Source organism: Protopterus annectens, chromosome 2.part1, assembly GCF_019279795.1.
Source record: "Protopterus annectens isolate FY-2018-M chromosome 2.part1, PAN1.0, whole genome shotgun sequence".
In the NCBI taxonomy this organism is placed as follows: domain Eukaryota; kingdom Metazoa; phylum Chordata; order Ceratodontiformes; family Protopteridae; genus Protopterus; species Protopterus annectens.
This window is the reverse complement of record NC_056729.1, coordinates 1925725969-1925752814: the sequence shown is the minus strand read 5'-3', so window position 1 is coordinate 1925752814 and position 26846 is coordinate 1925725969. Positions and strand designations below refer to the sequence as shown.

Here is a 26846-nt window from a genome sequence, read left to right as displayed (position 1 = left end):
TCCTAGTTCTTTCCAAGAAGAATAAGTATGAAAGAACTCAAATTATTAACGTGAAATACTGTAATGCAGTCCATCCTGATTAAATTCACCCTAGAATCATATAGTTTGGCACGTTGTCTGGGATAACTTTCATTGCCTTCATCCCACTAAGTGCTGGACAGGCTCCAGTTCCCCTGCAACCCTGAAATGGATCTAGTGGCCAATCAGAGAATAAATGAATAAAGGCATTCCTAAAGACCTTGGATGGAACAGGTTATATCATGAATTAATCTTTATAATGAATTATGGGAGAACTGCAGCATTTATGAAATTGTCATCCTTTCAGATGCATATCTTCTCCTGGAATAATGGACATCTCTGTTGAAGGAAAATATCTGTACATATTTGGAAACCTGTGGCATTAGATCCAATGCAGCAGATATTTACATTAAGATGTTCAATTTTCACAGATTATTATCAACCACTGCAGCACCCCTAAAGTATCATCCTCCCTGGTAAGACCCGACCATAAAGCTTTCACATTCGAAGTCAGCATCTCCCCTGACCCCCCTCTAGCTAGGTTGAAACAAAAAAACTTCTCCCAACCTGATTACAACCTCCTGAGGGATGGTATAAACAACTTCACAGCCCCCTCCTCCTCTGCTGGAACTGGCACCAATGTCCAAATCTACACCAAAGTACTATACAAGCACTTATATAGATGCATGGAATCAGGAATACCTGACAGGACAAAATCATCCTCCAGAAGGACATCCAAAACAAATAAACTATATAACAAAAGGAAAAAAATGCTGTCCAGGATGAAGAAGGAGCAGATGCCCAATTGGAAACAATCTCTCCTTAGCCTAAACAAGCAAATAAGAGTAGCAAAATCCTGTAAAACCAACTTCGAGTCCAAATTGGCCATATCTACTAGAGACAATCATAAGGCCTTTTTCACATATGTTCACAATCTAAAAGGAAACACCCATATCTGTTCAGAACTGGTGGTCAAGGACACCACATACACAAATGCTGTAGCTATAGCCAACCTACTGGCTGACAGATTCAATGAAAACTTCACCCCTCTGTCCCCCCATTGGTAAATCAGGACATCTCCAGTACCTGCCCCCTTCCCCTTATCTCTAGGGAACAGGTCATCACTGCCCTCTCGTAGGCAAAATATATAGCCTCCATGGGACCTGATAACATCCTAGCCTGCATCATACATCAACTCAGGCATGAACTTGCAGCACAATTAGGCACCCTAATCAACCAAAGCCTGAGTACTGCCATTGTCCCAGCCAAGTGGAGGACATCCACTGTCATCCCTTTACACAAAGGTGGAGCATCCTCCAATCTGGGAAATTATAGACCCATCAGCCTAACTATCCTGATCTGTAAGGCCATGGAACAGATTATCATGGACCTCATTAACAGGGCATTGGCAACCTCGAAATACTCGACCCCACACAGTTTGGCTTTGTCAAGGGGGAGATCATGTCTATTAAATCTGGTTGACGTCTTTGAGACAGTCACCAAAGCCATAGATGAGGGGAAGACAGTGCACACCATCTACCTAGACCTGGCCAAAGGCTTCAACACTATTCCCCACTCGGGCATAATAGACAAACTCTCTCAACTAGGCATCAACCCATATGTTATTAGATGGGTAGCAAACTGGCTCACTGACAGAACCTACCTAATCAAAATAGGGGAAGCTGCCTCAAGCAGTAGACCCGTAACAAGCGGCATATCCCAGGGATCAATCTTGGGGCCTCTGGTATTTGGAATATACTTCTCTGAGGTGCAAGCCAAAATCAGTAGACTATGGCTGTCCAGGTTTTAGATGACTGCAAACTAGGTGTGGTCATCAGTTCCACAAGTGTTGTGGACATACTCCAAGAGGGTCTCACCCAAACAAATGACTGGTGCCAGAAGCATGGCCTCAAGCTGAATGCCAAAAAAATGCATCATCCCCTTTGGGGGTGTGGCATCCCTACATATTATCCCATTAATAACAACATCCTAAGCACACAATTAGATGTGAGGGATTTGAGCACCCAGGTTGATAGCAACCTAACTTTTGACCCCCATATTGCTTATGTTGTAGGGAAAGTGGTCTACATGGCCCACCTCATAAGTAAGCGTATCTCAACCAGGGACAAGGAGGTCATAACATCCCTGTATTCTTCCCTTATAAGGCCAGTTATTAAATACAACACTTCTTTCAGCATTTACCTCGCAAAGCACATGCAGCAGCTGGAGAGACCACAGAGATTCCTCACCAGGAGAATCCAGATCCTCAAACATCTACCCTACACAGATAGGATAAAAAACCTGCCCCTTTACTCAGTTTAATACAGACTCCTCAGAGGTGATCTCTGTCTGGCTACAAGCAATCTTAGACCCGGCTTTGATGGGACTGCTGCATATCCGCAAGTCAATCTTCACTCGAGTAACTCACACACACAATCTCAACCTGGTCCCAGAGACTCCCCCATCAGTGGAATAGACTCTCTCTCCCCAGATCAGAGTACCTCATTATCCATTTTCAAGCACAGCCTGGATAACTGGATGGGAAACAGAAAATACACCCCTGGGATTCTGCCTGTGTCCCTGCTGGACAGGGGCCTTGGGTGCTGATTTGTCTAAACATGGGCTAAACTCTTCACTAGGTTTACAGTATAAGGGCCTCAGGACCAATTGCCTAGTAACTTCCTATAGGTTCATAGGTGTTTACTAGTCTAACGACCACAAGGGCCTTTTTAAGCCTAGTCATGCATCCCAAATCTCTGACAAGTTCTGATATGATACCCTTGATAAGTGTAAGCATGGGCCAGGCAGATAAGCCATTTACAGGTTACCTGTTTGCATCAGAAATATAGGTGCCAGAACAGGGATGAATTTCTGGTTTCTCATACAATTGTCCAAGTTGCACTAGAATTGGAGTAGGGAGGAACTCTGCTTCACATGGATGGGGAGCTTGTTCCATAGATGGGGTGGTCTCTGCAATACCTACCCATCTCTTCAACAGGTCCTATTTATATCACAGGCAAGGCTTAAGTCTTTAGAATGGGTAATTATTTTACTGTTTGTTTTGTGGATATGTAGGAGGTACATCAGAGTGGGGTCTTACAATGCCCTGTATGCCAAGCATAGATCTCCCCTCAATAGCATGTAGGAGACAGAATATAGGGATAGGGCCTTGAGGACATCTGTATAGGACATATTACTTATGCCTTGCATTATTTTAGTGAAAACCTCTGTGGACATTCCAGTTGTTGGATATGCCTGGTTATGTACATAGCAAAGGGGGCACTGTACTCAATGATAGGTCTGATGAATGCTGAATACAGTGGAACAATGACTTCCTTGGACATAGATGCCATACCTTTGTTTATAAGTTGCGCAACATAGACTGATTTCCTCACCACTGCAGACACATGATGATCAAAGGCTAGATTACTATCTATGTGTGTCCCTAAGTCCCTGACTACTGGGTGAACTTTAAGGGGTGTGTTGTCAATATGATAGTTACCAGGGATGGATGACTTCCCAAAGGATACTATTATGCATTTCTTGGCATTTAGTTTTAGTCCATGACTCTGACACCAGTTGTTTGTCTGTGTCACCCCCTCCTGGAGAACATTTGTGTCAGTGTGAGATTCAATGATAGCTCCTAATTTGCCAAGCAGGAACAGAAGGATGAACCGCTCAACAGTAAATGCATGCACCTACACAGGCCAAATTCAATAAAACCAATACTAGAGTTTATTGAAGAGAATAAAACAAATAATAAGCACTTTCGTCCTGACCATAGGTTCATAGGTTCATAGGTTCATAGGTTCATACTAGGCTATCTTCCCTAGGGCATTTACAAGCCTAGCCAGAGTGTGTTTGGCTTTCGCCACCTCTTGGAATGAGTTTACTGTGCCTCTGTCTAGCAGTGATACAGAAGTGACCCCCGGGGTGAACCTATGATCTCCCATCCACTCGTCAAGATTCCTCTTGAAGAGAGTCAGTGAGGGACTCTGCCTAACATGGACTTGGATTTTATTCCAGAGTGAAGGGAGCCTCTGGGTTATGAATCTGTCCCTCCAGCATGTCCTATTTATTTCTGTGCTGAGGTTCAATTCTCTCGATCGCATAGCTCTAAGGGATTTGGATTTTCTGAGGTGAAGCATGTCCATTAACTCCGGGTTGGACATGGCTTTGTACGTCAGGCATAGATCGCCTCTGAGTAGGCGGTATGCAACTGAGTAGAGCTGGAGTTTTTTTAGCCGAGCAGCATATGGCATTTGTTTGAGTCCCTTGATCCTCTTTGTGAGGTACTTTTGGGGTCTTTCTAGTTGCTGCAGTTGTCGGGTAAGGTACATCCCAAATGGGGCATTGTACTCAATTATGGGCCTGATGAGGGAACAGTACAGGGGCACAATGACCTCCCTTGATCTAGATGTGAATCCTTTCATGATAAGATGGGCTATATAGAAGGTCTTTCTAACCACTTTGGCAATGTGATTGTCAAAGGAGAGATTACAATCAACTTGGGTCCCTAGGTCCCTAATTACTTCTTCCATACTTAATGGATTACCACCTATGTGGTAATTTGTGGGCACTTTGTTTTTCCCAAAGGGTATGACTATATACTTTTTGCTGTTTAGTTTAAGGCCATGGCTCTGGCACCAGTTATCCATTTCTATGAGTCCCTTTTGGAGGATGCTTGTGTCAGCTGGAGAGTCAATTATGGTGCCCAGTTTGCAGTCATCTGTGAACTTGGTCAGCCACAGTCCTCCCGTGTTAGCCTGTACCTCAGAAAAATATATACTGAATAAGAGAGGTCCCAGGACTGAGCCCTGTGGGACATCACTTGTGACTGGTTTAGAGTCTGACATGGCTCCAGCAATTCTGACCATGTGGGTTCTGTCCTTGAGCCAGTTTGTAACCCATCTTATGACATAGGGGTTTATATTTAAGCTGGAGAGCTTGTCTATGATGACCGAGTGGTGTATTGTGTCAAAGGCTTTTGCGTGGTCCAGGTAGGCTGTGTGAACTACCTTACCCTCATCAATGGCCTTGGTGACTGTTTCAAAGAAGTCGACCAGGTTCAAGAGACAGGATCTGCCCTTAACAAAGCTGAATTGGGTAGGATCCAGTGTCTGTAGGTCCCCAATGTCTTTGTTTATGAGTTCCATAATGATCCATTCCATAGCTTTGCAGACCAGGCTAGTCAGGCTTATGGGGCGGTAGTTTTCAGGGTCCGTAGAAGCACCTCTTTTGTGGAGTGGGATCACTGTTGCTGTACGCCATTCTTTGGGTACATATCCTGTAGTAAGGCTGAGACTGAACAGCAGCCTTATGTGTGGGTTCAGTTCTTCTTGGAGTTCATGTAGCACACAACCCGGAACACCATCTGGTCCCATGATGACCACTTCAGAACTTCATCAGATAATAAATTTAATCACGCAATCTATTTATATAGTACAAAAAATGGGTAAAAAAGTCATTAACAGTTAGTAAATTGTTTAAACTGACACACCCCCCTTAAAGAAAAAGAAGTAAAAAGACTGTATTATATATGTAACATATAAAATCTGTATAAGATGGAATAAATAGATGTAGTATAAAAATATAGATACAATAGTGTTTAAAAATACATAAATAATCAATAAATAATTATTATTTAAAACATCTGCAAATTTAGTCAGCCAGAGACCACTGACATTTGGTCTTGACTTCTGAGAAGTAAATGCCAAAAATTAGCAATCCAAGGACTGATCCATAAGGGACTCGCCAATTCTAACTTCCTGGGTCCTGTCTTTAATCCAATTGGCTATCCACCGGGTGACATATGGGTTTGTACCTAACCTCTTGAATTTGTCAACAATGCCTTTGTGGGGTTTGTGTCAAATGTCTTGGCCTGGTCAAAGTAGGCAGTGTGAACAATTGTGCCCTCATCCATTGCTTTAGTGACCTTCTCAAAGAAGTCCACCAGGTTCAGTAGGCATGATCTGCCCTTGACAAAACCAAACTGAGTTGGGTCCAGTGTCTGGAGGTTTACTATATCTCTATTGATCATCTCCCATGATAATTACTTCCATGGCTTTACATATAAGACTAGTGAGTCTTATGGGTCTGTAATTTCCAGGGTCTGTAGATGGCCCACCTTTGTGCAGAGGAATGTTGTTGCCTTTCTCCATTCATGAGGCTCAAAGCCTGTTTGGCAGCTACAGTTAAATAGTAATTCCAGAGGCCCGATAAGTCATGTTTCATGCTATTTAGAAGGCATCCTGGGATATTGTCTGGGCCCACTGATGCAGTGTTCTTGGTCTTAGAGAGGGCATTAAGGACCTGTTCCCTAGTGATAGTAGGGGGAGTTATATTCAATGATATTTCCTGAGGGAAGGTTGAGGGGGAGAGGGGTAAAGTTAGACCTGGAATTATCAACCAGGAGGTTTGCTATATCTTCTGGTTCAGTATATGTGGCTCCATGTACAATGAGCTCTGCACACAATTGTCTATTGCCTTTGAGGCTGCAGACATAGCTAAAGAATGCTTTGTGGTTGTCCTTGTCCTGGGAGGCCAAACTTACCTCAAATTTGGCTTTGGTAGACTTTGTAAGTCCTCTGAGTTGTTTGTTTAATTTAATGAGTGCTTTTATCCTGCTGGGTGCTGCACCTCCTAATTTTTGCCATGATTTTCTTCCTCCTGTTATACATCCAACTGATTTTGTAATTCCACCAAGGTGGCTTGTTTTTTGAGTTAGTTCTGTACTTCTTCCTGGTGGGTACAGCTGCCTCTATGCAACTATTAACATGCTTGTACAAGGTTTCTGTGAACAGTTCTGCATAGGCAGAAGTGTTCTCAGGGTTTATAGGATCTTGAAATGTTGCCAGGTTTTCACTTATTAGCAGGAGGTTAGCCTTAGAATAGTTCCTGAAGATTCCCAGTTTAGCTAGGGAGTCCAGGTTTTATTTTTACTTCAAAGGAGACCATTTTCTGGTCTAACCTTACCAGGGAAGGCATTACAGTAGGGGGTGTGCAGTTCTCTCCCATGTTAGTGAGGACCAGATCCAGTATGGTTGCACCCCTGGTTGGTGTATTGACCATATGGTCCAGGGAGTTCGTTTTCACAAAATCCAGGAATTTCTGTGATCCTATGATCCTATGACCATGGTTATAGTGTAACTGACCTTACCTGTGTAAGATACATTCAGTATCTAAATGCATGCCTACATTGTGTCATAGTTATCAGGTTTAACCAGTTATTTTAATGCCTGGTGCCATCCTGTGATCTGATGTCTCCTCAACTTTAATTTGAAGAACAAAAAAAATGTTGATCTTACACATGGCAACTGTGTATAAGGTAAAAAATAGGGGTTATTTTATATCAAATATGATAAAATATTGCATTGTCAATTATTTCATAAAAAAGCAAAAGTCCATTTTCTAAGCACAGTAATGCTCTCTAAGTTATATGTTTTGAGTTGACTAATGGACCTTGCATGTGTGGGGAAGTCCTTTACCTATGGGGTTAGACTTAGTAACACCCCTGAGCAGTCTGTTATTTCTTCCTAATGTACACACTGTAAGGCATTATTGCTTGCTTGCCTGCCACTTTGTGAACTTGTACCATTATAGCCTGTTGCATTAGGTAAAGATATGCCTACCTGTGGACATTTTGCTTAACATAATTAATTTGGATTTTAATTAGACATTTTTTGATTCTGTATTCAAAGTTAGCAACTGGCTTGTCTGGTCCAAACGATCCTGAGTTTTTCTCTTTTCTTGCGGCGACAGTTAATAGGTCTGTAGATATAAAAGGGATGTCTTTTGCCATCTCTAAAAAATTTTGACATATTTCTTTGTTTACTGAAAAGTCTGAATACAATTTCTCTGCAAGCACTTTTGCTACACCATGTGGCTGGGAGATCAATTCATTGTTTACTGATAATATGCTAGAGTCACACTTCTTCCCTTTCAGTTTTTAAATAAAATGCATTATTATTGCTTTCAGTCTTTGAGATGAAGCATCATTCTTAGATCCAAAGATCTGATAAGCAGAGTGAGTAGTTTCTGGACTCTGTCGGTGCTTGTTTAAATTCCAAGGAACATATTTGCAATCCTTCGAATAGTGGTACCACAAGTGGGAATGGGAATAGTGTATACTAAATCAGAGTTGGAGATACATCATAATATTCTCTCCTTTCAGCGATACAGCAGTCTTGGAGTTAGCATTATAAGTAGCAGTAGTGGTAGCAAATTCACTGCCTTATTCAAATCACTATTGATTTTGGGGGTCGGAGGACATGCAGAATTAAGCTGCATGTCATTTAATCTAGACTTCTTTTATGACTATCATAATTTCAGAAACTTAAGTTGTACCTTTTGTTTTTGTTGTATACCTTTATATGTTTTTTTACATGATCTGTGTGTATTACTTGTGACTTACAAGTATGTGTACATGAATGTAATAGCTAGTAATATCTTAAAACTCATTAATTTTATCCCTGTTTGATAAGTAGCACCCTTTCCACTCATTCCTGTTATGAGGTACAAAACCCTCTATGATCATCTCTGTATCTAAAACAGCAAACCTCACAGCCACTAAACATAATCACCTTATTTATATCATCTGTACTATTCCCAGAGGACTGAAAAAGTCTTCTTACAATTTAATAAAAATCTTAATGTAAGCAACATACTGTGCCCCATTCAACATAATTTCTGAAAACACATTGTACTGTCACTACTCTGCCTAAATTTTCTGACACTATCTACCATACCAGTCCCAAAGAAACATCACACAGTGTCTATCAAACTACTCCCAAAGAAACATCACTGGTATAACATTCACTGACCCAGCAAAAGCTTTTGACTTAAGTTGGCATGTTAAGTAACTCACAACTTTAGCTAAGTACACTGTCAGTGGTGTTAAACAACAGCGTGACACCAAGAACATTAACGTGCACATACATGTGGTTATTCATATCCCAACATTGTTACATATGTCCTGAACTATTTTTTAGTGGCAAACCATTTTGTTTTTGACTCGTAAAGTTCTAACATGTTGTGTAGTGTACCTCTACAATTTCACATGCATATTTGCTTCCACATATTTCTGTGCATACTTAGGCAAAGGATTAAGACTATGAGCTGTTTATAAGCTGTGTAATGGAGTCTAGAGTTTGATTCCCTTTTCCTCCATTTGCCTACAAGCCATTTTATTAGACAATGTTCCCAAACCAATCAGTTTTCCACCATGGTCAGTAAATTCAAATAAAATAAATAGAGTAGGGTTCTTCTTACTTTCTCCTCTATACTTCTTCCTGCAGAAATGTCGCAATAATCTATACTAGGATATCTACTATTTTTGTTTTTTTTAAATATCTCTGATGTTCAAAATACAACTCATTTTTGTTTGACTCAGTTAATCTTTTGCTCTGATCAGCCCATCCTGACTCACTAATAATTTTCATGAACCTTTCCAAACACCTCATTCTTCATCAAGGAAAGTGAGACAGCAGCCTGTCTACAATAAACTAATCTAATCACAAACTGCTAGAAACACCAAGGAAAGTGTTAGAGCAAACGTAAGACTTTGTCATCCCCTCGTCTCATGGAAACATTACTGAAAGAGTCCATGTTTTCAAATAACTAGGCTGCCTCATTTAAACATGCATAAATAAGATAACCTACACATTACAGTGTCAAACGAAAATGATAAACACAGTTTAACATCCATTCCCTATGGATGCATGTATTAGTAAATCCAACATTTTCCATATTTATCACCTGTAATTTATTTAAAAAAAAAAACAACAGGAAAATTCCACAAAAAAAGCTGTTTCCATGTAGACAGAATAATGGTTAAGGTTAATACCTCACAAGTTGTAGGGTTTGAGTCTAACAACTGGTTGCTGGATAGGCTTCTAATAGCCTGTGCGCTAATAATTGCCGCATCTGTAGTTATTTGTTACCATTTTATACAAACTACTCGGTCTCACTCACTATCATTCTTCATTATCTTGATTTACTTGAAAAACCAACCTTGGAAAATGATGATGCTCATAAGTTCATAGGAGTTTACCAGGCTAGTGGCCCTACAGTCTTTACAAGCCTAGTCATGTTAATCTCAAGTATTCCCATTTGTTCTTTTTCAAGTAGTTTGCAGAAAAAAATTATGAACAGAGCGGGTCTGTGATCAACACTGGCTATCCCTGTACATGAGGGACATGGGTGCCACCCCAGGGGCAATTTTTTGGTCTCCCATCCAATTATCTAGGTCGTGTTTAAATAGGGTCAGTGAGGTGCACCATTTTACATAAATAGGGAGTCTATTCCAGAGAAGCCGCAATCTCTGGGAGACATAGCAGTCTCTCCGGCATGATCTGTTAATGTCAGAAGCTTATTACATCCTAGTGATGCCTCCAGGTGCATCTGCAGTTAACACCTACTGAAATCCCTAGGCATCAAATACTGTTTGTTCATATTTACATCAATAATTTCAAAACAATACTATGTACAAGGTTTTAAAAGGTTTCATCTTAAAGCTTACACAATAGCAAACTTAACTGCATTAATATTTGATCTCTGTTTAGTGCAGGTAAATAGACATTAACTGTTGTTTTTTATGATATTTATTTATATAGATATAATTTTCACGTTTTTCTAAATATCTCAACAACCAAGTAAAACAGACAGAACTCCTTAGCCTCATATGAAAGCTCTTAACTAGATGAATAAAATGCTGCTGACAGTATGTGTGCAACTTAAGTGGTTGCTAAGAAATTGTAAGTTGTTTACAAAATATTACAAATGTAATAGTTACTGTGTTTACTGTAACTTATAAAATGTGGTTTAAGACCTAGAACCTAAAGAATACTACCACAATAAAAATAGTCTGTGTTGAAGAGTTTGACATTTACACTTCTTTATTAACCACTATAATCCCAGAGATATGAACATTTGTTTGAAATATGAGGACTTAATTTGATTCTGTCAAAAGGCTTAGGCTCTGCCCATTGGAAGTGACAGTGCAAACTTCCTGAGCTCCTTTGGAGTGAATGAGTTAAGATTCCTAGAGCGAGTGGCTCTTGAGCCAATTTGACTGGTTGATGTGCAGCATTTCCATTAGGAGAGGGTTGGAAATTGCCCTATAGCCCAAGTGCAAGCCACCTCTCAGCAGCCTATGAGATATAGAGTAAAGTGACAGGGCTTTCAGCTTGTCCACATAGGTCATGGTTTGGAGTTCCTGTACTTTCTTGATGAGAAACCTCTGAGGTCTCTCCAGCTGCTTCAGGCATCTGATGAGGTACATGCAAAAGGATGCATTATACTTTATTAGTGGTCTGATGAGGGTCAAGTACTGTTGAGTTATAACATCCCTTGACCTGGATGCTATGCCCTTGCTTATGAGGTGTGCTATGTAAAAGGCTTTCCTTACCACTGTGGAAACTTGGTGGTCAAAGTTCAGATTGCTATCAACCTGTGTTCCCAAGTTTCACACCACCGCACTGGAATTCAGGAGTATTATGTCAATATTGTAATTTGTAGGAAATTCCATTTTATCAAAGGGAATAATAATGCAATTTTTTCATTTAGTTTTAGACCATGGCTTTGACACCAATCATTTGTTTGTGTTAGCCCTTTTTGTAATATGTCAACATTGTTGAGAAACTCAATGATTGCTCCCAGTTTGTAATCATCAGCAAACTTGGTGAACCAAAGACCATCTACTTTGGCCTGGACTTCTGAGTAATAGATGCCAAACAGTAAGGGGCTCAGCACAGACCCTGTGGTACTCCACTTGTGATGGGTCTACTGGTGGAGGTGGAGTCACCAATATTTACAGAGTGTGTTCTGTCTTTGAGTCAATTGGTTACCCATCTAGTAATGTAAGGGTTAATCCCTAGCTGGGAGAGTTTCTCAATGATGCCAGAGTGAGGAATTGTATAAAATGCCCTGGCAAGGTTGAGATAGGCTGTGTGCACTGTCTCACCTTGGTCCATGTCTTTGGTGACATTCTCAAAGAAGCCTACCAGTTTTAATAAGCATGATCTACCCTTAACAAAGCCAAACTGGGTTGAGTCCAGCATTTGGAGGTCACCTATAGCCTTGTTGATAAGGTCCATGATAATTCTTTCCCTGACCATGGAGAGGGTCAGTTGATGACCCCCCTTTGTGCAGGGGGATTACTGTTGCTGTTCTCGATTCTGCAGGAACATAACAAGTTCTCAAGCTATGATTAAAGAAAATGCCAAGGGAGTCTGCTAGGGCTTGTTTTACATTGTTTTGTAAAGAACGTGGGATATTATCTGGCCCCATTGAGGCCATGTTTTTGGCCTTGGCGAATGCACAGATGACTTGTTCTCTAGAGATACTAAGCAGATGACTGGTATCAGGTATGCTTTGGGATATGGGAGCTGGGGATGGGGGGGGGGGTGAAGGTTGCACAGAATTTGTCAGCTAGCAGGTTGGTGATATCTTCCATTATAGTATGAGTGATCCCTTCTACAACCAGTTCGGCACATAGCTAGGCAGTCCCATTTAGACTCTGGATGTAGTTAAAGAATGCCTTATGATTATCCTTGGCTAGGGATGCAATTTTAGTTTCATAACTTGCTTTAGAAGACTGTACAAGATTTATAATTTCTTGTTTAGGCTTAGGAGGGAACTCTTCCTCTGCAGAATGATATCTCTCTTACTTTTGGTCAAGAGTTTTTTCCTCTTGTTATGTAATTTGTTTATACCTGAAGTCCACCATGGTGGTTTGTTTTACAGGCACACCTGGTTATGATGCAGTCAGGTACAGCAGAGTTTACGCAATTGCTTAAGTGTTTGTACAGGCCATTTGCTTACACTTCTGCACAGTGATTATTGATGTCTGTGATGGCGGATGGTATGAAGCTTTTTATACCATCACTTAGTAAGCTGTAGTCAGCTTTGGCGAAGTTTTATTTACAATATTTGTTCATGTATGGGTGTCAGTTCCAGTAATTACTTCAAACAAGACCATGGTCTGACCTAACCAGCGAGGGTATCATGCATAGGGATGTACTGTGACCCCCCCCATGTTGGTAAGTACTATGTCCAGAACATTAGAGCCCCTAGATAGTACAAACTATCTGTTCCAAAGCATTTGTGTTAACAAAGTCTAGCAACAAAGATGTTCCACACTAGTTCAGTATAGTTCAGTTGTACACCCCCCAGCACCACCACCATCATTTAATCTCTGCTCCAAAATCCTTAACTGGACTCACCCTCTTGTACCCCTTACTTCAAAATAGTACAACCAATTACCAAATTTATCTTCCTTCAGGTGTAGTTTCAAAGAAAACTTATTTTTGTAGTTGGTTTTAATCTAGCTACACAATAACCAGGCAAACTTACCATACAATGCCATTGCACAGTAATTATAATACTCAAAGTATAGGTCCTGCCAGTAATTACTCTGCTGTTACTGTGTTCTCCACTTCTAATTAAAGTGAACATTTACAAACTGCAGTGAACTCACATCACTATTTGCAACTGCAGCCTAAATAATGCACTCACAGTGGATTATATTGACATTATTTTCTTTTTGTCCTGTCAGGTTTTGTTATGCCCTGCAGTGCATCTCTATAAAAATTTCATATATATTTATGTTTGCTTCTGTGGACCTCTTTCTACAAGTTGCTTGCATGACATTGTTTCTCTCTGCTCCACATAAAGTCAAGATACTTGATTGTACCACAATAAGTTATCATTGCATTGCTTTGATATGGTAATAGCTAAAATGGGTCCTTCTAGCCAAGTCTAATTACCAAAAAAAAAAAAAAAAAAAACATTTAATAGGTAGTTACTAGGTTTTAAGTGCAGAAGATCACTGAAGAGCCTAGGCTAATATCTGCATTTCACTGCCATTTAACTAACATGTTCAAGCTAATGGAGGAAGAGGGAATAAAACCTTGTACTAGTGGATGCAGCTGTTTAATAACTTGGAGTGTTAATCCTCTATGCTAACTGTCATATAGCAAATCAGAAATGCTGTCTGTTCTGTTATGGAATGACCTCACTTCTGTATGCTGCACATTTTATTAAACCAGCAAACTGAAGGTTTTACCTTTGGGCCTTTGGTGATATCCAGAAACCTTGGCATCTTTTGAAAATTTGAAGATTATTATCCTTTGATGATCATACCACCTCATAATGCATATATTCAAATATTTCAAGCACAGGCATTAATGCCCTTTTAGCTTGCCAATATACCAAAACACTTGTTCCCATAATAAGTGACCAGGCTGTTCTTAAAAATATCTAAACTTGTGCTTACTTTAATGTAATTTGGTAGTTTGTTCCATGCATCAGCTAATCAGTCAGAGAACCAATTAGTACACTTCACATTCCTATAGAATCATCTACATAGGTTGTCTGATGATTCTCTACTACTTTTTGATAACCCCAAACATTCCCAGAGGTAGTTGTCTCTAAATGACCTATATACCTGAATAAGATCTCCTCATAGATATCTATAAGAAACACTATACAAGTTCAGGTATTTTAGTCTTTCATAATAACTAAATTTTCACATCCATGGATGCCCTGAGTATATTTCTGCTGTACCCTGTCCAGTTTACTCATGCTTGTTTTCTTATAGGGTTTCCATATTGTAATTCCATACTGAAGTTTGAGTCTAGTGTAACTAACAAACAATGACTTCATCATTTTTCATTTCCTAAGAGTTATAAATCTTTTTATACAACCTATAACTATCATTAACCAATTGGTTGATATAGTTAAAATAACTCACAGCTGAATCTACCCATATGCCCAAGTCTTTAAATGAGTCTACACTTTCAATCACTGTGTGCTGTATTAAGTATTCACATTTCAGTTTATGTCTCCCAAATCTCATATGCGTAGTTTTTGATGTATTTATCAGCCTGTTATTCTCCTGTGCCAAATGGTCAACTTAGTCAAGTTATTTGGAAGGCATGCCTTATCTGTAACACATGTAATCAGTTTACCCAATTTCAGGTCATCTGCTTGTAGACTGTAGAACACCTCAAATGAAAAGGTTAGGTCTGAAAGATACAATCTAAACAATAAGGGGGTAGGGCAGAGCCCTTTGGGGCACCCTGACTGTAACCAAGGATTTCGCCTGCCCAGTTGCTGTACGGATACTTGCCACATCCTATTTGTAAGCCATTCAGCTATCCATCTTATCAAGAGTACATCAATCCCTAGTTTATTGATCAGTGTTTTGTGCATGACCCTGTCAAATGCTGAAGTTAAATATATATAAATTACATCAGAGCACAATCTTTCATTCATAGCTGTTATTATAGTGTTATAGAACATCATGTTACAGGTGGTAATAGATCTATTTTGATATGCATGCTGATATATGGTTTCAAGTCCCAACCAATCCAATTCTGACAATAATTTATCCAATATTACTTTCTCCATTATTTTCCACAATATGAAAGTAGACTTAAGAGTCTATATGACTCGATGTTTGTCCTACTCCCTTTTATCTTACCTCATTACAGTCAAGTATGCCTCCATGCATTTCTGCAGTTATCTCCTACAGCACATCTAGGCATCAAATATTGCTTGTTCATATTTGCATTAATAGTTCCAAAACCAAGCTACATACAAGGTATTTTACCTTGAAGCATATATGATGGCAAGCACAATTGTACTGATATTTGATCTCTGTCAATGAGTATTTGTTAAAACTGTAAGGTGATAACTTCAATTTTTAAAGTCTCAAGCCACATCCACTGGAAGTTAAAGGTACATACTCAAAAGAGCTGTACTGGAGGGAATGAGTTAAAGACAGCTTTAATAAGCGCATGGCTACAATCTTGAGGAATCTCCCCATATTTATATAACCTAGTGAATAATAAATATAATGTTACAGTAGGTTCTTGCTGAAGTGTTCTCAGGCCATTGTTACTAATTCAGTCTCCTCCCCGTGCTTGGTTTGGATCCAGTTTGCACAGTTACTTTTTGAATATAATCTAATTTGATTCCTGTATCTGGGGTTATCTTGATGTCACTAGGACAACTTATCACCCCTTTTGCAGAGCCAAACTGTTTTGCATAAGATTTTGTAAATGTATCTATAATCTGTTGTGTCTGAGAATAAATTTTAGAATCTGCACACAGTTTATCAATTTGTGTGTCTTTACTCCTTCCACATCTTATGTATCTATAAAAAGGTTTCCTATTATGCTCAATATCTTTATATAAATTTTCTTCAATTTTTTCTTGATCTTGTCTCACACTATACTTAATCTGTTTGTCCAGCTTGTTTATTTCAGTTTTCAAAGTTGTAGTTCAACTTCTCTTCCATTTCTTATATTTTTGTCTCTCACCTTAATCAGATATCTTATTCTTATGGAAATATATCCCCCTGTGTTGTATGCCTAGATCCTGATGTTAAACATTTTTTTGATTTTTTTTTACACTCAAACAATTTCTCTTTCAAAACTTTCCACATTCCCTCTGCAGTTTCTCCACTGAGCACCTCACTGCAGTTAGTTTTACATACTGAGTGTTTTGCTTGCATATAATCTATAATTAACCTTCTGTGCATTGGTTTAGATTTCAGTTTGGCAGCATTATCTATCAACAAATTAAACTTTATAAACCCCATGATCACTGCATATCACTGGTGGTAAAATATGACTTGAAGAAACAGCAATTTCTTTAGGAATACAAACACTGTCTAGTATGTTCCGTCCCCTGGTAGTTTTTTTTTTTACAATCTGAAGCAATTGTTGTTCCTGGATATATGTTGTGAATAATTTCCTTACTAATGTTGTTGAATCAATATTAGCCAAGTTTATTTCTGTTAAATGTAAGTCCTGAGCTAATATTATTCTTCCCTCCTGTGTTTCATGCAAGAAATGTATAAATTCTTCTAGGTCATCTGCATTTGACTTTGGTAGTCTATATATATATATTCAAGGGTTGTCTTTATTGTCACAGTTAAACAGTCTATAGTATTGGTGTTATTACTGAACATGTAATAGTCACAGGTCTCATAACTATCTTTAGTCCCTATCATAACAGCCCCACCTGATTTTTTGTTAGAATGTCTGTTACAGTAAAAACATGTATGCCCTGACAAAACTGGTTTCCAATCTTTGTTCTTTTTACAAACATTAACAACATCAGTCTTGTAAAAATGTATCAAATGTTTCAATAAAAAACTTTATTATTAATGCTCCTAGCAGTAACAGCCATCAGAGATGCATCAGATGTTGCTACCTGTGAACTGTTAAATTTTTGACATGGCAAAAATCCGGCCTAGTGTTTGTCAAAGATTGCAAAATATGTGCTGCGAAAAATCTCTTCCCTGATCTTGACAAATGCACGCCATTCTGTCTGAAGTACACATGTGCCCAAAACTAGGCTTGGATGCTCTACACATTTCCATTTTTTTAAAACAGGACATGTTTTTTCATTTAGATATTTACCCAAAAAATCCCTTCATTCACAGTGACTTAACTATCCTTTCTATAGGTGATATACAAGCTATACTATCTAAGAGGGCTGTCAGTTCCCTACTAAGAATCAGAGAATCCTTGCAGATGACATAATTTGTACCGACATGAATAAAAATGGATCTGTACTTCCTTATATTAAGGCATTCCAAGGCTTGTCTCACATCTCCTGGCAAGCATAACACTATTCAATGTTCATTATCTTCTCTGCAAATACAAGTATCAGTTCTTCTAATAATTGAATCCCCAATTACAATGATATCTGCTCTATCAATTGTTACAAAGGATAGATCTTCATCACCATTAGTCTGATTAATCCCACTGTTTTCATTGTGTATTAAATTCTCATCCAGCTGGTATTGTAAATCCACAGCTTGAGCCATGTAGTCAACATCTGTCTTTCTCTTCTTTTTTCTTACAGTAATGTTCTTCAATCCTTCCATGCTCAGTTTTGATTTCTTCCTTTTCACCTGCCCCTTGCATCTTTTGTCTACCTTCTCTTTTGGAAAAATGATGCCTTTTTCTGTAGACTGAAGGTTTTCTGATAGAAAAGTATTTTATTCCCTGTAACCTGTGTGTTGCAAAACAATGCAGTGTCCTTTTTAGTACGTATTCTCTTTCCTTTACAGACATTTATCAGTTTTGTTTTCTTCCTTGTATTTGTTGTGAACATCTTCCTTTCTTTCTTTTCTGTTTCCTTCTAAACAAACTGGATCCTCAGACTGCTGGTTACTTTCATCCAGAATTCCATAGTTGTCAGGGGCATTGTTTTGTTTCATAGGGGTTGAATGATCTTTCCAGACAATAGATCCATCATTTCCAAAATGTGTTCTATTTGTTCTTTGCCTAACATTAGTTATCTCAACTGTCCAGTCATTAATATATGATACATCAGTTCTCCAAGCCATGCCAGTTGCACAAGTGCAATCATCATCATTAAGTCGAGATTTGCTTCTAACAATGGTAAGCAAATAATCCAACTTTTGACACGAGGAACAAAGATCACCAGTGTTATCAACTGTTACCTTTACATATGCATAGCATTTATTACACCATACAAGATATTTCTGCATTAGCAAATCATTAATTGCTTACTCATTTAAGGAATCCATATTCAGCTTCAAACAAAAAAATATTGTAAAAGAAAAAATAATCAAAATCAGTAACCCCAGAATTCAAAACTTAAATCAACTTATATGACAAAAAATCACAAGAGCAATATACAACTAAATACTATAGTAAGTACGGTAAAGTTCTTCTAACCAGACAAGTTCTGCAAGCTAGACAAAAGCTGCAATTCTTTTACTCTCACTGTCGCTCACAGTCACACTTCTTTTTAACAATAAAGATCAATAACTCACAAACCAAGGTAGGATTTTTTTTAAATATGCTCAGGATAATCCACTAACAGGGAGCAAATACATTCCCCTTAGTATGCTCTCCAGGTATCTATAAAATAGCACTGTCCTAAGTTTCTATGGATACCAAAATAAGGATGAAACAAAAATAGCATAGTTCAGGGATCCTAGGAGGAACAACACAGTGACATTCCATTAGGAGATCTCTACCATAAAAGCATCTTTGATTATTATAATAATCAGCACTACAGAGCCACATAATAAATGTATCTCCAAATTATAATGATTTAGCTAAGCCAATTATTTCTGGTCATTTTTATTACAGCAACTAGTATCTTCATGCATTCACTTTGCTGTATTGTTGCAGTTATTCAAGAAACATTTTTACAACTTTATTAACTGTCTGTAAGCTGGTGTGAATTAGTTAATAAATGAAGGTGCACATGCATCTAATTTTATTGTAATCTGAAGTTAGATGACTGAAGTACATTGGTCCCTTTTCATACACAATCATGACAGGAAATGAAAGAGGGACTAGATTACAATGTTACAGAGGTCATGTAATAGTACATGTAGTCTGAAGTATACTGTTTAAAAGTAGTATAACTATCAGAATAGATTGTAATAGTTCATTTACAATTGCAACTGATTAGTAAGAATCAAAGAATGTGCTTACAGTTAATTTAAAGCATCAGAATTATACTGTAATGTTTAATTTGTCTTTTAGGATGAGGCTGGTCAGGATAAAAACATAAGTGTGAGGCGAGTGTTTTTGAATTTTGGTGAGAAGTAATCTATTCTGAATGTTGATATTTTTTCTTTATGATTTTTTTTCAACTTTATTTGACCATCAGGCTTCATGCTACTCATCTTGAGTACAAGTATGTGATACAACTGAATGGCTCATCATCCAAGCAGCTATTGCTGTTGTTTGTGCCCCTTGTATCCTGGTAGTGAGGTTATAGTAATTATGGCCCTAACTGCTCCGCTAGGTAGGGTACACATGACATGTATCATCTCTGGGGGGTGGCACTGAAATTTCCCCAGTTTGAGTGCAGACTTCCATATCCCTACAAATGAAGGCTACTACCAAGTAGTTGCTTGGTAAGCTGAACATCCACAATGTGTGCAACTGCCATAAAGGATAGTGACATGCCACAGACTCAGTGAAAATTTCCCTCAGGAGAGGCATCTTCCTTTTACCAGGTTCAACAAGCTACATAAGCTGCTAAGTGAATCCAGCTCATTTTGGATATAGCCAGGGCATTTTGTTGTTTAACTTCCACAGGACCAGCCTGATGGCCCCTTGACTTACACTCCCTCTGGCCCATTCATTCCACATTGAAGTGAGACAGATATCTCCACATTAAACACAAGGCTTACAGCTCATTCATTCTTGCCTGGGTAGTCTAGACAATCCACCCATTTCCCAGCAACAAGAATTTGGTGGTAGAGAAAAGGCCAACATGCTGGTCATGCAGACTAGCCTTCCTCTCCCTTAGTGGAGCACCCACCTTCCTTTGCAGTGACTTTCAAAGCTCTATTGCCACTGCCACCTACAATAGGAAGCATGATTCCTCATGTCGGTTCATCTATATGCATAAGCACAATTGCAGCACATGTGCTTAGAGGCTCATTCTGTCCTGTTGTAACACTAGTTTCTAAGGAGACACCCGAGTGTTATACAAGATTTGCCTTCCTTCCCCAGGATGGCTGAGCTAGCAGTAGTCACTCACTCTCTCCAGTCATCATCTAGCCATCTTACCCCTTAATCAAACTCAGGCTGCCTAGGCTATAGTGACAGCTTTTACCCACTATGTCCAAAATGTTGGATTGTTATCAGGGTTTTGTTCCACTTCACCACCATATCGGGAATTAATAGGCAAGTTTGGTCTGTGTTTTGAAGTGAGAAGATGCTCTAAGTCTTGGACCTCAGAGGAAAAAGGCCTTCAATAAGCTTGTCAATAGTGTAGAAAAATGCTAAGAGTGGACTTGGAAATAGCTAATGGATAAATGTTAATCTACAGGGTCCCTCTCAGTCTTCTACCTCCATTTGACCTGCCTGAAGATTCCCACCTTCCCTATTCCCAATTGTCCCATTTGATCCATTAGAGGTATTAGCCAGGTGTCCACAAGCTGAGTGAGAGCTCTGTGACCCATTTGTTTGTGCTCATGGAGTCTAATTAAGCTCTTTCATCCCCCTATGATGAGAATCAGGCAGTAGTGAGTGGGACAGCTTTAGGTTCATTGGAACAGCTAACACTCTCTTTTGTAGCCTTAGCCTCCTGTTGCATTTCTCTGAGTTCCAATAGCACAGCTGCATCTTTTGAAAGTGTGCATGATCAGGAACATGGCTTACCAGCTTGTGGTCATGCATCTGAAGGTGAATGCTCAATAAGCTCATAGTCTGTGGGTATAACACCTATAATCAAAGTGGTGATCAGACTTTCTTCTGACCAATAGGATGGGTGAGGCAGCAACTGTTCCCATTTTCCAAATCTGATCACTCAGGCACTCATGACGCTAAACAAATATGGATCAAGCCTAGACATCCTATACATCCAAAAGACAAGACAGAAGGGCAGTGAACAGAGCTACTTGGCTTGGGATCCATAGTCTACTACTCATGAGGAGGACAGACTTGAAATGGTGTGCAAATTGTGGTGAGGGAGAGGCTTCAGAAGGCAGTGAGGGATGTCATCAGGATTAGCAACAGACTGATGACAATCAGACTCCAGTTTAAAGATAGGACAAGATTCATAATCTCAGCCTAGGCTGCACAGAAGGGTTGTGACAGGGAGGAAAAGAGTGCATTTAGACAGCAGTTGAAGGACCTACCAAGTAAAGCAGGAACACATGAATTTGTTTTGAGAATGAGTAACTTGAGTGCACTTATCGGGACAAACAGAACAGGATGTAAGGACTGCCTGGGGTATACATGGGTGGAGCAACAGGAATAAAGGACAACCCATTCTAGATTCCTGTGTGGCAAATGGCTTTATGGTGGCCAACACATAATTTGGCAAGAAAGACAGTCACAAGATCACATGCAAGAATGGTCAACATGCATCTCAGGTAGACTTCCTGCTAGTAAAAAAATGGCATAGGGATAGAGTCAGTGATTGCAAATGCATTCCTAATGAAACTATCAACTTATAGCATACATCACTAGTTGCCAAAATCAGCTTCAAGCAGTGGTCAGAGATGGTGCTAATGTCACCAGAGACTAGGCTGAAGACTTGGAAGTAGACTGTACAGAAAGCTCAATGGTTCAAGGAATTACTCAGGGCTCTAGCACCTCAGAAAGAAGAGGAAATAGGTGGAGGTGAAAAAGAATGGGAGCTCCTCAAACAGCATGTGTGAGGACTATAGAACATATATGCAATCAAGCTAGGTACAGAAATAAAGTACTTAAGAAAAGCTGGAGGTGGAATGTAGAAGTCCAGGAAGTCATCAAAAGAAAGAGAGTATATCAAAAAATGGGGAAAAAGAAAAATAGACCAGGCTAGGAAAGAATATTTGCTGGCTAACAAAGAAGCTAAGTAAGGACTTGTAAAAGCAAAGAACAAGGCATAAGAGGCACTCTACCAGCTTCTGTTAAGTGACTCAGTAGATGACACCGGCTTCTTGAAAGTGACTCAGTACATGACACAAAGAAACTCTATCCAGTTGGAAGGCAAAGGCAAAATAGATAACGAAGGCAGTCAGATACCCTTTATAAGAGGTGCCAGCAACAACCCACTCACCAGTCCACTTGGCATCAAAGGCAGATGGAAGTAGTGCTTCCAGCAGGCTCAGATGAGGTCACAGCAGATGTGATTGAAATGTTGAGAAAGATAGGGGAGAAATGGCTTCTGAGGGTAGTCACAGCAGTATGGGGAGAAAGGTGTATCCCATTTGACTGGACAGCAGGCATGTTAGTGCCCGAATGCAAAACCAAAGGAATTGTCCACAACTATGGGCAGTACAAAGGTTATGAAACTCCTGTCACATTGCATGAAAGTCCTGAAGAGGGTGACTGATAAGCAGATATGCAGAGTAGTAGAAAGTAAGATGGGGGATGAGCAGTCTGAATTCAGATCAGGATGCAGCACAACAGACCCAATGTTTGCAGTGAGACAAATAGCTGAGAAGAAGCTTGAAATGAGGAAAGAATCCAATTAAGAATTCCTGGACATTGAAAAAGCATATGACAAGGCCCCTAGAAATCTGATTTGGGCAGTCCTGCAGTGATCTTCTTGTCCCATAAGCATTTGTAGAATTAGTGCAGGCTATTTACAAGGACCAGATACAAGGGCTTAAATATGAACAGTGTTCAGTCTCACAGAGGGATTCTCAGTGGGAGTGGGTGTGCATCAGGGTGCAGGTTTAAACCCATTGTTGCTCATTCTGATGACAGGACTACATTAGCAAACACATCAAAAAGGACAACTCAACAAAGTTGTTATATACAGACAATGTGTCATTACAAGCAGACACCAAGCAAGAGTTTTAGCAAAGGATATGGGAGAGGAATGCAAATCTAAAGGCACATGGGATGAAACTGGGTACAGATAAGACAGTGGTAATGGCATCTAATAGGGAAATCAGAAGAAAGTTAGAATTAAAACAGAACGGAAAATAGTGGAACAGGTTACCAGCTTCAAGTATCTGGGATGGGTGGTTGAGAAGAAGGGGAGTCTGAATGGGGAGGTCAAGGCTAGAATCAGAAGGGCTGTAACCAACTGGCACAGAGTGTCATGGGTAGTGTATGACAGAAGAATGCAACATAAACTTAAAAGAAAGATGTGCAAAACAGTGGTACAACTAATGCTACTGTATGGTACAGAAACCTTGACAGCAAAGGCAGGGCAGCTGAGGAAGCTAAAGGTGATTGAGATAAAGTACCTGAGCTGGGTGATAGGATGTATGCTGGGGGACAAATGAAGAAATAAGGGTATTGTGCAGCGGCACAAAGTTTAGGTTTAGGGAGGGGCAAAGGAGAGTTTTGGTTTAGGGAGTGATCATAGGCAGGAGGGGGGAGGAGATTTTAGGTTCATGCAGCAATACAGAGTTTAGGTTTAGGGGGAAGCAAAGGAGATTTCATGTTTAGGGAGTTATCATAGACAGGAGGGGATTTTAGTTTTAGGGAAGGATAGGGGAATTCAGTTTTAGGCACTGGGTAGGTGTTGTTAAGGTTAGGATCAGGGTTCTAGTAAGGATAGTTAACATTACTGGAGAAGAGTTACTGGAAGTTAGTGAGCTTGCAGAAATGAGCAGGTGGCAGCAAGGAAGTGTGTTTTGAGCAAATGTATCTCCAGCACAGGCAGTAAACCCATTATGTTTTATGTTTATTTATGTATTTTTAATGCATTTGTTATTTATTTACTTGTACTGCATTTGTGACCATATGAAGGCATAGCCTGGGTAAAAATATTCAGAACAGATACAGAAACATATAAAGTGTTAATGTAAGACAATGAAATACTCATCATCATCATTATGTTTGTTGGGGGAGATGCTGCCTTAGCTTTTCTCAAACAGGTTTTTTAAAGGAGTTGAGAGAGAGTAATGAAGAATGATACTGGACAGAAGAGATTTATTTCATAAAAATACTAAGCGCTATAATGTAAGTGGCCTCAATCAGATGCAGCTGCAACAAATAAATATAACATAACTAGATAAAATGCATCAAACTGCAGATGGAGAAATTAGCTGTCATACAGGTAAATGAGCTGGTTTAGGGAATCATTTCAACCATTCCCCATGTAGAAGGTAGACACATATGCATGAAGGTAGAGCAATATTTGCATATAGTAAGGAAGATACGGAATGACAGAGAAGAAAAAATGAGCATTTACTGAAGTAAAAGTTAGTTATCAATCACTATGGTCAATATCAACAGTTTTTATTGCAGTAAAAGCTAATAACCAATTGATCTATCAATGTCAGTCCAGTTATTTTTACTGTAGTAAAAGAAAGTAAGCAATTGATTTGATTAATGACAGCGCAGTTTTTTTACTGTAGTAAAATGTAGAAAGAAAAGTAATAAACAATTGATCTGATCCATATCAGCTCAATTATTTGAGATTTGCAAAGAGAAGACAACCTGCAAATCATGATAAATCATGATAAATGATAAGTTAGTCTTGCATGAACCAAATGGCCAAGAATAAATACATAGCACAATATCTTTATTCACTGCCTCAGAAACATTTGCATTTTCAAAATCAAAGACTTTTACCTTTCAATTGTATTTTTACAGAATAGCAGAAATGTGTGAACTACCCTTCTGCATCGTAATTTCATTGTCTTTTTTCTCTTCACAGTTTAAATTGTAACCTTTTAAAAAACGATGGAAAGGTAAGTGTTATTTATTGTTTCCATCTCAAATTCTGGTACTTATTTTAGGTTTTCACTTTCATGTTAAGTTGCAAGGTGCTGTTAACTCTAAATGCCAGAAGAACATTTTTTTTTATAATTGCTTCTTTATGTAATAGCAGCTGTAAGAGAAACTGTACTGTGTTAAATTCCTTAATTTGGAAAAAAAATAATGACTTTGTTTAAACATTTGCAAACTATGTATGTGTATAATCTTTTCCTGGTAGGCCATTAATTGAGTGAAGATAATGCCACAGATCAATCCTTCCTTCCTTTCTTTCTTCCTTCCTTTCTTTTCTTCCTTCCTTTCTTTCTTTCTTCTTTCTTTTCTTTCTTTCTTTCTTTCTTTCTTTCTTTCTTTCTTTCTTCCTTCCTTCCTTCCTTCCTTCATTTCTTCCTTCATTTCTTTCTTTCTGCCTTCCTTTCTTCCTCTTTCTTTCTTCCTTTTTTCTTTCTCTTTCTTCTTCCTTCCTTCCTTTCTTTCTTTTTTCTTTTTTATTTCTTTCTTTCTTTTTCTTTCTTCCTTCCTTCCTTCTTCTTTCTTTATTTCTCTTTCTTTCTTTCTTTCTCTTTCTGTCTTCCTTTCTTTTTCTTTCTTTCTCTTTCTTCCTTCCTTCCTTTCTTTTTTCCTTAATTTGTTTCTTTTTCTTTCTTTCTTCCTTCCTTTCTTCCTTCCTTTCTTTCTTCCTTAATTCGTTTCTTTTTTTTTCTTTCTTCCTTCCTTTCTTTTTTTCTTTCTGTCTTTCATAGGTTCAAAGGTGGGTACTAGGCTATCTGCCCAAAGGCATTTATAAGCCTAGCCAGAATGTGTTGGCTTTCGCCATCCCCTTAGATTAGTTCCCTGTGCCTCTGTCCAGCAGAGCCACTTAAGTGATCCCCGAGGTAAACTTTCTGTTTCCCATCCACTCGTCAAGGTTTCTTTTGAAGAGTGCTAGCGAGGAGCTCTGCCTAATGTAGATTGGGATCTTGTTCCAATGCATGGGAAGTCTCTGGGACAGGAATCTATCCCTCCAGCATGTCCTATTTATTGTTGTGGTAAGGTTTAGATCCCTAGAGCGTGTGGCTCAAAGGGATAAGGTTTTCTTTAGGTGGAGCATGTCCATCGATTCTGGGTTGGGCATGGCCTTGTATGTCAGGCAGAGATCACCTCTGAATAGGTGGTATGCAACCGATTACAACTGGAGTTTCTTCAGTCGAGCCGCATAGGGCATCTGTTTGAAGTCATTGATCCTCTTGGTGAGGTACTTCTGTGGTCTTTCCAGCTGTTGCAGGTGTCTTGTAAGGTACATCCCAAATGGGGCATTGTACTCTAAGATGGGTCTGATGAGTGATGAGTAGAGGGGAACAATGACCTCTTTTGATCTGGATGCAAACCTTTTTGTGATTAGGTGGGCCAAGTAGAAGGATTTTCTAACCACTTTGGCAATGTGATTATCAAAGGTGAGATTACTATCTACTTGAGTCCCCAGATCTCTTATTACATCTTCTGTATTTAGGGGACTGCCACCTATGTAGTAGTTTGTGGGTACTTTTTTTTTTTTCCAAAGGGGATGACTATGCACTTTTTGGCATTTAGCTTGAGGCCATGATTTTGACACCAGGTATCCATCTCAGTGAGACCTTGTGGAGGATGTCTGTGTCAGCCAGAGAG

The 26846-nt window shown here is 39.1% G+C and overlaps 1 protein-coding gene across 2 annotated transcripts in view; it reads left to right on the top strand.

Moving 5' to 3' along the window:
* LOC122794694 (DNA dC->dU-editing enzyme APOBEC-3D-like) overlaps positions 1-26846 on the top strand; it is a 202451-nt gene that overhangs the window by 6729 nt on the left and 168876 nt on the right. For both annotated transcript variants that reach the window (XM_044063326.1, XM_044063325.1), the window contains exon 2: positions 25144-25177. In XM_044063326.1, the coding sequence (XP_043919261.1) occupies positions 25170-25177 (8 nt within the window). In that variant the 5' untranslated portion in view covers positions 25144-25169. The remainder of the gene's footprint in view (positions 1-25143; positions 25178-26846) is intronic.